This window comes from Pyrgilauda ruficollis, unplaced genomic scaffold, assembly GCF_017590135.1.
Source record: "Pyrgilauda ruficollis isolate IOZ18807 unplaced genomic scaffold, ASM1759013v1 scaffold38, whole genome shotgun sequence".
Classification (NCBI taxonomy): domain Eukaryota; kingdom Metazoa; phylum Chordata; class Aves; order Passeriformes; family Passeridae; genus Pyrgilauda; species Pyrgilauda ruficollis.
Window position 1 is genome coordinate 7,786,403 of NW_024525267.1, and position 14,112 is coordinate 7,800,514.

Consider the following 14,112-nt stretch of genomic DNA (forward strand, 5'->3'; position numbering starts at 1 on the left):
TGAATATATAAATCAGAGGCTAAGCGCAGGTTAGCATATACAGGTCCTGCATGGACGCAAACATTTGAAAATAAATAAATAAGAACTGTTAGAAGCTGCAAACCCCAAACATATTGCTTCGTTCCAGGGGCACCAAACCAGCACGGGTGCACCTGCAAGCAGGAGGGTCCCCTTTGACTTTGGGTGACCCCCGGGGCTGCAACTCCACACACGCGAGCAAGTTGGTTTTCCTCAAAGGGGATGCTGGGGGCCACGAAGCAGATCACAATAAAAACATTATTTCATGTTTTAAGAAAGGAACATGTGTTCTGCTGAAGACTTTCCCTTCTCTCCTGATCCCAATTCTGATTCGGAACTTGGACTTTTGGAAGAACTTTGATGACACAGTCACTAAGAGGGATGTAAGAACAATTTCGAGTTGTGCTCCAAAGAGTGCTCCCCACCGAAAGCGGCAGGACCCGCAGCGAAGCGAGCGCCGATCCCCGCCGCAGGAACGAGCACAGCGGGGGGGACAGTTCTCGCCACACAATCCCGGAGGACGGGCGGGACGGCCCGGGAGGGCACGGCGGCTGCGGGGAAAGGGGAGGAACCCCAGCAGCGTCCCTCGTCGGGAGCAGTCCCTCCGCGGCCGTGCCCCCGCGCCCCGGGCGGCGGCCCCGGGGGGCAGCGCGGCTCCCCCGCCCAGCGCAGCGCGGAGCGGCGGCGCCCCCGCCCGGGCCGCCCGGGAACGGCGCTGAGCGCTCGGGGCCGCCCCCTCCGCCCCGCCGCGGTCCCCCCGCGCTGCCCCGCGTTCCTCCGCGCCTGTCCCGCTGCGGCCGGAGCGGGGACACCGAGCGGTGCAGGGGGACCGATCGTGGGGGACCGCGGGGCTCGCTCCCGGCGGGCGCCCGGCGCTGCGCACGTAGGCGCGGGGGGGCGGATGACGGGCGGGCGGGGGGCGGCCCTCTCCCCGCCGCGCCCCGGCGCTCGCCATTGGCGCGGACGGCCGTGACGCGCGGCGCGGCCGCTGCCTCTTAGTGCGGGAGGCGGAGGCAGGGCCCGGCAGAGCCGCGCCGAGCCCGGCCGCGCAGCGCTGCATCCCACCGCCAAGGGAGCGCCCAGGGCAGCGCCGCATCCCTCCCGCCCGCCGCGGAGGAGCCGGGGCGCCCCGCGGGCAGCAGCGCCCCTGGCGCGGGCGGGAGGAGCGCGGAGGAGCAGCAACAGCAACGGCGGCGGCCGCCGCGGGGACCGGAGCAAAGTTGGTGCGAGCGGCGGCGGGGCCGCCCGGGAGCGGGACTGCAGGGAGCCGCCGCCTCGGCTCGGCCCGGCCGCCGCGGATGTGCCCCCGCCGGGCCGGGAAGGACGGAGCGGAGCACTGGCAGCGGGGATCGGGCGGCTGGCTGCGCTTCACCCTCGCCGGGCTGCTGCACTCGGAGGATTTGTGGATTGACTCTCGCTCCTGACCCACCGCCTCTGCCGGATTCCTGGGGTTTTGTTGCTGGATTTTGGCTTCTTTTTTTTTTTTTTTTCTTTTTGGTTTCTCTTTTTTTTTTTTTTTTTTTTTTTGGTTTCTCCTTTTTTTTTTTTTTCCTTTTTTAATTTTTCTCTCCCCGTTCTTTGGGGAAGGAACTGCTTGCCGGCCCCGCTCGGGCTCCCCGCTGCAGTCGTGGCAGTGCCGTGGAGGCTGGGACCCCCCCACAAGCCAAGGTGAGCGCTGGCACTGATCCGACACAGCATCACCCCTTTCCCCCCGGAAAGGTGCGTCGGGCCGGTAACCAAAGAGCGGGCACACACTCCAAAAAAACCAAAGGCCACCCTGCATCTAGAAGCGTACAAAATATCCTGATAGTGGGACTCGCATTTGGGATCTGTTAGTTCTCTTGCTCATGCCACTGCCCCCTGGTTGCCTCAATGGCAGGATCATGAAGTGTTTGACTTTTTTTCTTCTGCTTCCAGAGACCTTAAAGAAGTCCAAAAAGAGTGTGAGGTCAAACGGCAAGGTGCCAGGATGCTATGAGATAGTGCCCCTGTCCCTGAAGAAGAAGATGGCTGCAGAACTTTACCCTGCCAGCACCAACACTAACATTGCAAACAGCAACGCCGCCGCCGCCACCGCTGCCAACAGCAAGAAGAACGCCCTGCAGCTCCAGCAGAGCGCCCAGCCGCCCCCGCCGCCCCAGCTCCAAAACCTCAACAACAACAACTTGGAGAGCGCCAACTGGCAATCCTTCCATCCCACGCTGCGGGAGAGGTAAGGGCCAGGCCCGCCGGACCCTCCCCGGGCGGGCGGGAGAGAGAGAGGCGCCCGCCCCGTGCACCTGCGCCCCGGCCAGGCGTGAGCGCGGGGCTGGGCTGGAGCCCCGGGGGCCGCCGGCGGGAGGCTGGGGCACCGGGCGAGGGGCAGCCCGCGGCTAACCGGGCTTCTCCCCCCTCCCCTGCTTGCAGGAACGCGCTGATGTTCAATAACGAACTCATGGCTGACGTTCACTTCATCGTGGGCCCGCCAGGGGCATCCAAGAAAGTTCCTGCCCATAAGGTTTGTGCAGATAATTTTTGGCTTTTTAAATGCTGCTGTACAGGTCGCCTTTTTCCCCGTGCCTTACAACTAGGTTCCACTTTTTTTTTTTTTCCCTAATTATAGCTCTTGTCTAATCCCAGAAGTAATTCACATACACTGCAATTAAAGGGAGCAGTCTAAGGCAGTGTTCTGCTTCCACTGCAGCTTGTAACTTTCGCTAAATGTAGCTTTTAGGAAAGCCAGCACGCTCAGCTGTTCCTGATCCATTTTACTGAGGCTTCTCTCTCTTTATTTTCCAGTATGTTTTGGCAGTTGGTAGCTCTGTCTTCTACGCTATGTTTTATGGCGATCTCGCAGAGGTCAAATCTGAAATCCATATACCAGATGTGGAACCTGCAGCCTTTCTAATCCTATTAAAGTAAGTGGCCACTACAAGTCTGCTAATTACATGGACAGAATCAAAGTAGCTTATAAAATATACATCTCCTAATTGACATTGTGCAATATGCACTTACTGCTGTTTACTTAATGTGCTGACAAATATTGAATGTCAGATTCACTGCTAGCAAAGACGAATATAGATTATTTTCATGGCCTACTTTTTTTTTTTTTCCCTGAGAAACTAATTTTTTTTCACCCCTCCGTCTAGATACATGTACAGCGATGAAATAGACCTGGAAGCTGACACAGTTCTGGCTACACTCTATGCTGCCAAGAAGTACATCGTGCCGGCCCTAGCAAAGGCTTGCGTCAATTTTTTGGAGACCAGCTTAGAAGCGAAGAACGCTTGTGTCCTGCTGTCTCAGAGCAGGCTCTTCGAGGAGCCAGAGCTGACGCAGCGCTGCTGGGAAGTGATTGATGCTCAGGCAGAAATGGCTCTGAAGTCAGAGGGCTTCTGTGAGATAGATCAACAAACACTAGAGATCATTGTAACCCGGGAAGCGCTCAACACCAAGGAAGTGGTAGTTTTCGAGGCTGTTCTCAACTGGGCAGAGGCCGAATGCAAAAGGCAAGGGCTGCCGGTGACGCCACGCAACAAGAGGAATGTATTAGGGAAAGCTTTGTACTTGGTGCGGATTCCAACCATGACTTTGGAAGAGTTTGCCAACGGAGCTGCCCAGTCCGACATCCTCACCCTCGAGGAGACTCACAACATATTCCTATGGTACACAGCCGCAAATAAACCCAAATTAGAGTTCCCCCTGACGAAAAGAAAAGGACTCGTGCCTCAGCGCTGCCACCGGTTTCAGTCGTCTGCGTATCGCAGCAATCAGTGGAGGTACCGGGGGCGATGTGACAGTATTCAGTTTGCCGTAGACAAACGGATATTTATAGCAGGACTGGGATTGTATGGGTCAAGCTGTGGCAAAGCTGAATACAGCGTCAAAATCGAACTGAAGCGCTTAGGCGTTGTTCTTGCTCAAAATCTGACAAAGTTTACCTCTGACGGCTCCAGTAACACCTTCTCTGTGTGGTTTGAACACCCCGTGCAGGTTGAGCAAGACACGTTTTACAATGTAAGTGCTATTCTCGATGGTAACGAACTCAGTTACTTTGGACAAGAGGGAATGACTGAAGTGCAGTGCGGGAAAGTGACGTTCCAGTTCCAGTGCTCCTCGGACAGTACCAATGGAACCGGAGTACAAGGAGGACAAATACCTGAGCTCATTTTCTATGCATGATGCATTTCACCTTGATTGTATTCCAGTGCTGCAATGATGCACATTAAGGGAGTTTTCGGTTTTACTACGAACTCTGCAGCAGTATGGAATGTTATGCTACTTACCTATGTGCTACATCAGGCTATACAAATAAGTGAAGGAATGCTCTTGAATTTAATCTTATTTTATTTATTCATAAGCTATTTGACTTAATTATTAAGACTGCAACATGCAGAAAAATGTTAAATTTTGCACGTACTGTGCATTTATTTTGTATATAGATAACTAACTTGCAGACTGCAGCTGACTCAAACAGAATGTTCTAAACTAGAGCAGTTTAAGAATCTGTGAAATATAAAACATTTTTACTTGCCCTAAATCCTGTGTACTTGATCTTTGCTGACCTTATGGCTCGTGTGTGTTAATTCATGTACAGCTAACGGGTGATGACACTGTAGTCCGGTCCCTGTGTGTATCCACGCCCAGCAAATAGGAAGGTTCCCTCTCTTGGTAACTGAAACTATCCATCAGCAGCCTTTATTTTTCCCTTCATGAGAAAAGGAGCTGACATTTGAAGAAGCTTAGGGTTTTTTGTGTGTTGCCCAAGCTGAAGATAGACAAACCATCAGTGTAATCAAAACTGATCAAAATAATCCTGTGGTTATATTTGAAAACTCCTAATGCCCCTTCACATGCAGCATCTCTGTTATCCTCCAGCCTGCCCACCAAACAGCAACATTGCCACTTGCACCTGTCAAACTACACCCCCCTGCCCTTGAACGGCCAGAGTCAAGACACACAGATGAAGTTAATTAATGCAGTGACAGGGCTGCATCACAAATTTAGCCCAGGGCTGTTTTACTGGCAGACACTATCTGAATTTACATCCCATCCTTATACAGAGCAGCGGGCATTAGAGAAATGCTTGCAAGATGGTGTCTAGGTTCACTTAAGATTACTAATTAGAAATAAGCCACCTTAAAAAAGGCTGTTGGATCTTTCCTCCTGCTCTTTTTTGAAAAACACAGTCTCAGGCATTATCAGCAATCATTCTATGCTAGTCCTTTTCTCAGAAAGTGATAAGTTTTTTCTCAAAGGTCTCATGATGATAGCTGAGCTAATTAGAAATATTTACTGGATTTTGTAAATCTTAGGGTGAGCTTGGAAGAGAGTGCTCAAACAGCAGTCTAAGCCAGTATTTTTTCCGTGTATAACGAGTACCTCTACATCTAACACGTTTGCCTTTTCCTAAGCTGCATTAATTTTCACCTTGAAACTAAGCTGCAGTGCAAATCCTGCCTGTTTTCTCTCTCTAAAAAAAAGACCACAAAAAATAATGGAAAGTAAGAAGGGAAGTGAATTACTGAGAACAAGACCTCTGCAGCAGAGCTGGAGCTGTGCTGCGCTGCCCGTGGCGATGCTCCCCCGCTGCAGAGGCAGCAGCCCTGTGCCAGCCCAGTACAGCTGAGGGGTGTGCCTGTGCTGTCCTTCTGCAACACTGCCATCTGATTCTCTTGGTACAGATTAAAGAGAGTGGGAGTGAGAGTGGATAAAGATGCAGGCAGATAATTCCTGCACAGAGGTGGATAACAGTCACAAGATCGCAGTATAAATGCACTCTTTTAACTGGAATTGGCACAAATTCCCTTGGCTTAAACCCACAACCAAGAGAATGGCTTCTATACCCTTTCAACAGGTTAAAACCCACCTTCCTATCAGTGTTACAATTTCAGTGTTGACTTATTAGAAGTTATTCATATGTTTGGAAAAAGTTGCTTCTCATTTTCCACCAAGCCACTCTGAACAGCTCAGCTACAGGTGATGGACAGATAATAAATTTGGCAAATACTTATCAAATGTTGCATCTGTGGAATTGAAGCGTGACAGGCCTGTAGGAGCTTGCTGACACACACAAATTTGTTACACGTCAGTCCATTGTCTTAGTATAGCCCAAACTACTCTTGGAAAAAGCAACAAAACTATTTGCAAAAGAAAACAGCATCTACTTCCAAAAAAGCTCTTCCATAAAGGAGAACAGGCTCTTATAGTCAGCAATGCTTCTCAGCCTGGATTGATTCCAGCTTCACCATACATACTTTTTTTTTTTTTTTCTCAAGTAACCATAGGAATAAAAGACTCAAATAGTCAAAAGTCAAATCATTAAAAAAATACCTATGGCTGGAGCATTTATGCAGAGTTCTCTGGCCAACACAAGGAAGGTTTTTCCCAGCACATAGACATTCACCTATTAAAAGACAAAAAAAGCATTATGTAGATCATAAACCACAAATGTTTTTAATAGAACATTTATATGGAAAGGAGAAAACCCCAACTTTCAAAATCTTAACCTGCTTAAAAAAAATTCAAGTTATACAAGCAATATTCATATGTACAGGATAATACTCAGTGCCTGTCAAAATCTGCACAAATTAGCATTGTAAATCAAAGCATAAGTTTATATTGAAGAAATTATAAAAAGTTGTTCATCATGCTCTTCAGTGGGCTCAGTGCTCCTGTGTAGTAGTTTTTCAGTTGTCATGTTATAAGGCATTAAGTAGACATAAATGTAATATCAGTATATATAAAGTGTCATTTATCTTGTACCATTACAAAACATGAGCAAATACAAGTCAGTGCAAATTTCAGTTCTGCATGATCATCTGTAGTGGCATAATTAAGTATTGCACAAGCACACACCAAACTTTTCACCAAATCAAGGAGTGGTGCTACATGCCCCAAGGGTTATTTGTCATATCTTGCTGTTTGGACATTGCCTCACATCACATTAAAAACATTAAGAATAAAACAAAAAACAGCACCAAAAAAATCTGAAAAGCCCTAAACCACACTAAACTTGCTCAGGCACCAGGGACAGAGCTCTGCTCCCATCCCCTCTTTCACTGCACCCCAGGAGGATGTAAATTGAGGGTAGGAGTTACTCTTCATACTCTGATTTGCAATTTATAGCACAGACAACCATATTTGTATTTTACAAGTCTGAGGAAGTTTTCTTTCTCTATCTTAAGATGTGTTTTTGTGGTCAGCAAGAAAGGCAGGATATACTCCAGTTCCCAATCAGTCTCAAACATTCCCACGGAGCTCCATGAACACCTTGCTTCCCCCAAGGCATATGTAAAGGTCAAGGTTAGTATAAAAAAAATCCATCCTCCTACACTCCAAGCAAGAAGGTTTTTGGTTTGTTTTGAACAATGGTTGCTTTTTGAACAATCTGTTGCTCTTATGGAACAAAACTGCCCCTCTCTTTCCTATGCCTGGATGGTGAAGTGTTTACTTAGCAGTCAATTACACAACTCAGTGGTGATTACGGTACAAGCCAAAAACTATTGCTCTTTCCATTTCTTCAAAGAGCTTTGCCAACATTAGGTTAAAAGCAGGCTTTCCTCCCAAGTGTATGGATGGTTCTACCAACCTAGCTAAAATATATGTATCTCAACAACAGCCAAACCCCCAAACAACTGACATATTTTCACCTAGCCCTTCAAAATGTTTATGTGAAAATGTTCTTAATGTGTATTTTTCTCAAATATATTCAAAAAATGAGAAATTAGAATTTCAGAGATATCCTCAGAATGATCACAGATCCTGAAAATGACTGTGCAATGAATTATACATGGTATGATGGTAATTCATTCCATAGTTAGTGAGAAATTAGTGTATTTCATGCTGTGTCTGACCAATGGTTGGACTGGCCTAGAAGATGCAAAAATATAGCCTTAAATTTTACTGCCCTTTTTCTTCCTGAAATAGCAGACAACATAGAAGCACTATTCTAGGGAAAAGAAAAGGGCAAAATATACCCTCTGAATGAGAAGTCTATTTTCTAGGAAGTAAATCACCAAATTTTATACAGAAAAAAACCACACACCTACTGAATCTGGCAATTCATACTGGAGCCTGAGAGCGTGTGACTTTCCACGAGCCACTGAGACAGAACAGATATCACTAAAGCAAAATGTGTGCAGCATTTCAGCTGGCTTTGGATTCACTGCAAGCTCGAAAAGGGTTGTTTTGACCTTTTGTCTAAAAAATATTAACATAAAGAATGAGTGCTTGGCTGTAATTTCAGCCTTCCAAGCTGGCAGACCAAGTTACTATAAATCTTGAACCTCATCACTTAGATCTTGTTCTGCAAGGACGATTTCACCGCACAAATCAATAAAGTTACTTCAGTGGAGCCAAGTACATATGATGTTTCCATGAGAGGCTTCACAAACTCATCTAGTTCTCTCATATTAGTCTACAAAAAAAACAAAAACAAACCCATAAAACTCATAATCCAAACAAGCATTTTTTCCTTCTAGCCTTCTTCCTTGTCACGACATCCAAACACTTGATGTTTGTCACCATCAAACCATGTCACTCCCTAAGAAACTTCTCCCAGGCAAACTTTCCATAAATGCAATAATAAAGAGCAAATAAATATGAAGAGGCATAAAGAAGCAGGTATTTTTTTTCTAGTGAAGTTCTAACAATCAAAGTGATTTCCAAATTAAATCTAAAGCAAAGACAAATGAATAATAAATGTGCTCAATTACTATTTAGCCTTCTTTCCTTGGCCTAACTAAAAGTCTCCTGATCTATGGTTTATTTGAGAAGTAATGCACTTAAATATAACCTGCTTTTCCACTTCACCCACATCATCAGTGTTTTATGACTGACTTCAAGGTGCAGGCAACGTATTTGCACAAAACAATAAATTAAAATAGAAATGGTAAATGAAGGAATTTATTTCTTTTGCTCACAAGCCCATTTCTTTGTAGTTTTTGGTAACTACCAATTTAGAAAGGAAGCAAAATATACAGTACAGTCCATGTTCTGTATTGTTTTTCTCATGAAGCTCACACATTTTTAATGTCAGGGTCAAAAAAGGATCAGGAATATTTAATTGCTTCCAGGTTTTTTTGGCAAATCAGTAGGAATAAAGACTTCAGGCCCTCTCACACAATATGCTTCTCAACTTTAAAAGTTAACAGATTCACAGGTCTGAGGCACTTCTCATAAATAAAAAATTAAAGATGGCGTAAAGCTCACCCAGAAATCTGTAATGCCACTGAACTCCTGAAACATGATATCTAAGATCTCCTGGGTTTAGTGGAAGGTGGCCCTTTCACTAAAATTTTATTCTGCTATCACTGATTTCAGCTATTACTCATACACACACACAGATCCCGTGATAGAAGAGATATGATATAAAATAGGCATTTAGAGAGGTCTTTCTTTACTCTCATCATTTGGTTTTTCTGCACTCCATTAAGCTTAGAAAATTAGGAGAATTAATTTAGAGGCCTACTTTAATTTCTAGTTCTTTCTTCATTAAGAACTTCTTATAAAAATTCATATACTCCAATCCATCAAAAGCTTAACGTTCCAAATTTAGAATCATATGACATTTGCATTTATAAAACCTAATTTTATATGAGTTCTTAGAATGGTGAATAAACAAAAATGCCCTTCTAAAAGGATGTCTCTGGCTTAAACTTGAATTGGTGCAGCTTTAAAGCTCACCACATCAACTTTAGCCTCTTTTCCCCTTAATTTAAAAGGATCATACTGAAAAACAGTATTTCTCCAAACTCTCCCCAATCAAAACTGAAGTGAGACAATTGCTTTATATACTTTCATAAGACTTGTGCTCTTTTGTGCAGATTTTCACCATATATTAAAATTTCCTAAACTTGATGCAATCACTAGGTTTAAGCATCAACACCTAATGCAAAAGAGGGGAGTCAACCTCTGTTAGAAGGGAGATTTTAAAATATCTGCATACCCTGATAGTTTTTACCATATTCTCTTAGATTGAACTCATATTTAACAGAGTAAGTTTACAAGCATGTGGACCCATCACTGATTTTTTTTTTTTTTATTTTAAAAAAAGAGGCAAAACAAAAAAACAAGTAGCTTCTTTAGCAGGAAGACATTTTTCAGACAAAGAAGTACGTGCTCACCAAGGCACTGCAAAAACCTCTTTTTACAGGAGACCTTAAGATTCTCTAAGATGTTATCCTTTACCAATAGTTAATTTCTGTTCTCATTATCAAACACATTATGTTAATTAAAAGGGGCATTTAGTGAAGGAATGGCTTCCAATTATTCAGTTACATCTTCACAACAAGATCCTTCTACTTGTTATGCTCTTTGCCCTTCACAGTGTTTTTTGGAGACAGTCTTTTCATTTCACATCTGTCAGTCATCAGACACTGATTTCAAAGGGACACTTCCAGAGAGACTCTTATCCTTTCATAATTTCCTCTTGCTTTCACATCATGCCTGATCTGTTCACAAATACCAATATACTTCCACTTTCAGAAATAACAACAAACACCTCATTTCCAGGAACACAGGAATTCATCAGTCTAACACCCTCCAGGATTTTAAACTCTCCTGGGGAAACAGAGAATCTCCCATTCATACAGTTACCAGGTCACTTTAACTTCTGGAGAGTAGCACAAAATAAAGCTGCTACCATTGAATGGAAGTTTCTGTTTGACTGTAAGCTCCATAAAGTTATAAAACAATAACCCTTCTACAAGCAATTTCCAAAAGGCTTTTCAAGACCATAGTGTGGCATTCTGGCAAAGTACAAAAAATGGTGACAGTGGTTAAGATATTCCTCTGGAAAGACAAAGACTGGGTAGTTGGAACACGACGAGAATTCACACTGTGAAACATCCATGGCTGCTTGCCTAAATAATTAAACAAGCATGAAAAGCAAATGAGTTTTTAAGGAGAGTGTCTGTTGCTGGGGAAAGAGGCACCTGTGGTTATTTGATTCATTATTAACATTTCTAGTGTAGTAATGCCTGAAGGTCCCAAACAGGTTGTTTAAATTAACTCGATCAACAACAATTTGCATAGGGGCAATAAAGGCAAATACAGTCAACATGTTAATAACTTTATATGAACAAAGGGTATTAAAAACTGAAGCAAACCAGTACAGTCTTTAAAAGAATACTCTATTTAACCTTTCTCCATACAATAAACTCAAACTTCCTAATTTTTTTGATCCATACTGCATTTAGAGCAGTCAAAAAGTAACACACAAAAATACAAACAAGTACCAATCTCAGCTTGTCAGGCTGTCCTTCAAAAGAGACACAAATCAAAATTAAGCAGCTTCCCTCTCATACTGGGCTTTAAAACACTGCCTTCAGTCAGGGAACTCCAAAGGAGACTCTCCTTCTGCTAGTCACATCCTAAATTCTTTCTCCAATACCACAGCAGTACAATAAGCCATTACCAAACCATCTATGCAAGAAAGTCAAAGAGCAATAATTTGCAATAATCATAGAGGAGTCAGGGAGAGGGAGATCAATTCTGCCTTTAGATTAAATAAATGAAAACAAGTGTTCAAAAGTAATTCACAATAAAAATTCTTCTAGACAAGCAAGTACTGTTACTTGACTAGACAAACTGCAGATGGAGAAACAGGGGTGAGAGTTGTGTTCTGAAGTGGAAGAGAGACCAAGCAAGTACTATTTCCTGATTTTCACTTCTTGTGCAACCTCTTGCCTTACCTAGAACCACAGTGTAGTTCAGGTGGCAATGGATCACAAAAGGTCTCCAGCCCAACCTCCTGCTCCAAGCAGGCTCAGCCACAAAAACAGACCAGGTTGCTCTGGATCTTGAGAGCCTTGATGGATAAAAACTTGAAAACTGCTCTAAACTACTTGTTTCCACACTTAGATATCCTCATAGTGAAACACCTTTTCTTCATATCAAGTAGGGACATCCCATTGTAATTAATTGCATCCATTGCTGGTAATTTTTCTGCTGCACACTCTTACAAAGAGCCTGGCTCTTCAGATGTCTAAGATCTCTTCAGTGAACATCATCCTTGTTTAGCAACAGGACACACCACAAGGTATGCTAAAAATGATATTCTACTAGGCTGAAACTGGGGATCAGAGCAATGCCAAACCCTTCCCCAAAAGTCTTTTACAACCCCATTGCAAAGACCATGACACTGGAGATGACAAGAGACTAAAAAACCCCAGCCATTTCTGAGCATGTGACAGGCAGCCTTTCACCACACTGAGATGAAACTTCAGCCAAATAGTTCTCCAGGTGCATGGGGATGGGATGCTTGGAAAGATGGGAGAAAACCTAAACTGTTCAGAACTTGGCCAAGGCTAGACAGGCTTTGCAGCTCTCCTAAACAAGCCAGGCCTGTCGCTTAGATTGGACTAACAAAAAAGCAAACAAAAGGCCTGATTGCAGACCTCTCCAAGGACTATATTTGCAAGTAAAATGCAGGATCTGAAAATATAAGCAAGTACTTTCCCTGTCCTTCCAACTCAATCAACAAGCAGCACGACTGCTCGGCACAGGGAAGGCGCCTGATTTGTAGCAGGGCTCTGGACATTTTCAGTTCATTTCAGATCATGCTTTGAAGTCCAAACGTATCAGAGGCATTCTGGATCCGACAACACTTTCAACAGGAGATTTCCAAGATGTAAGATGTATTTTACATGAAGATAAAACACCAAGGAAATTGCCTTTCCAATTAAAAAAAAAAAAAAAGACTTTTTGTCTTTTCCCAAGATGGCAGCAATTTTGAAGCTCCAAAAATTATTATGAAAATGCAGCAGTTCCCCAGTGGAACAAGACAAACTCCCACATCTCAGTCATCAGCACCAGAGGAAAACTGACACGACTTTTTAAACAGACTGCATTAACAGTAAAAATTAGTCTCCTCTATTGCTAAGTTTTAGCAGCACAATACTATCCTAAAAGCACATTACACTGTAGGGGACAGCTTTTTATTTTTTTGGTATCTTTAAGTCCCAAAGAAATTCAAGAAAGACAGGAAGAAGGGTTGTACAACAAGTACAAACCACAGTCTAGGAGGGCATTCTTAGGATTTCCTCTGCCACTTTTTTTCTAAAGAGCAGCAAGAGAGAAAGAATATAAGATATGCCATTAAACAAATACTGAGTTGCAGGTAACAGCAGATTCAGCACTTGGTTAAATGGTGGACAGGGTGGTGGCTGATGGCTGGACTTGTTGATCTTGGAGGTCTTTTCCACCCTTAACGATTCCATGATTTTTTTCACCCTTAAATGCACTGAAACCTATTTCAGGGTGCTCAGTAATTCAGTCAGGGGCCTCCATGAAAACAATCTGTAAGGATGTTTCATGTGGTACCCTCTTACAAAATTCCTGCAGCCAGATGACAAAGAGACCTGCAGGTCCCTCACCTCCCTCTGCAACTGAGCTGCATCAGGAACATTCTGAAGAAAAATCTCAACATTCACTATTACCTTCCAAGCAAGAGTTGATGCAGCTCAGCAGTAGCTCATTTTTTAGACTTCAGATGTGATTTGTGATATAAAGTCAACACTTTTCTCATCTCACCAAGAAAAACAGTTGCCTGGACCACTATGGCAAATTTTGTACAGATGAGTATGAACAAATTAAATACTTTGGAAAGTATTTAATTTGCTGCCACCACTACTATTGCTGCTCTCAACTCTTCTTCCTTAAGAACATTTATATCCAAATTTCAGGATGGGAGAGTAGTCCTTGCAAAAAGGAGGCACTTCAAAGGAAAATAGTATCATCTAATTAACTATTTTTAACAAACTAATTCTTTTTTAGGTTTTGTGGGCAAAGACTTATCTAAAGCAGAATGTACTGAAATTTACTTCCTGGGCCACAAATGTTTTGCTACCAAGGTGGCTTGGGTGGTTTTTTTGGGTTTGTTGTTGCAAAGGAAAATAGTATCATCTAATTAACTATTTTTAACAAACTAATTCTTTTTTAGGTTTTGTGGGCAAAGACTTATCTAAAGCAGAATGTACTGAAATTTACTTCCTGGGCCACAAATGTTTTGCTACCAAGGTGGCTTGGGTGGTTTTTTTGGGTTTGTTGTTGTTTTTTTTGGTTTTTTTTTTTTTTTTTTTTTTTTGCTCTGTTTTTAGTTGGGGTTTTTTG

The 14,112-nt window shown here is 43.5% G+C and overlaps 2 protein-coding genes across 3 annotated transcripts in view; one reads left to right on the forward strand and one right to left on the reverse strand.

Annotated features, from left to right (window-relative positions):
• The window catches only part of BRF1 (BRF1 RNA polymerase III transcription initiation factor subunit), a 186,767-nt gene that overhangs the window by 88,233 nt on the left and 84,422 nt on the right, over positions 1-14,112 (reverse strand). The window contains exon 7 of the mRNA XM_041476161.1: positions 6,331-6,403. Within this exon, the coding sequence (XP_041332095.1) occupies positions 6,331-6,403 (73 nt within the window). The remainder of the gene's footprint in view (positions 1-6,330; positions 6,404-14,112) is intronic.
• On the forward strand, positions 968-4,537 carry BTBD6 (BTB domain containing 6). Of its 2 annotated transcripts, XM_041476176.1 has the most exons (5): positions 975-1,686; positions 1,936-2,230; positions 2,425-2,515; positions 2,797-2,915; positions 3,147-4,537. In XM_041476176.1, the coding sequence occupies exons 2-5, from the start codon at positions 2,025-2,027 to the stop codon at positions 4,177-4,179; spliced, it is 1,449 nt and encodes a 482-aa protein (XP_041332110.1). In that variant the 5' UTR covers positions 975-1,686; positions 1,936-2,024; the 3' UTR covers positions 4,180-4,537. The 2 variants fall into 2 exon arrangements, with proteins under 2 accessions (XP_041332108.1, XP_041332110.1); XM_041476174.1 differs by having other exon boundaries at positions 968-2,230.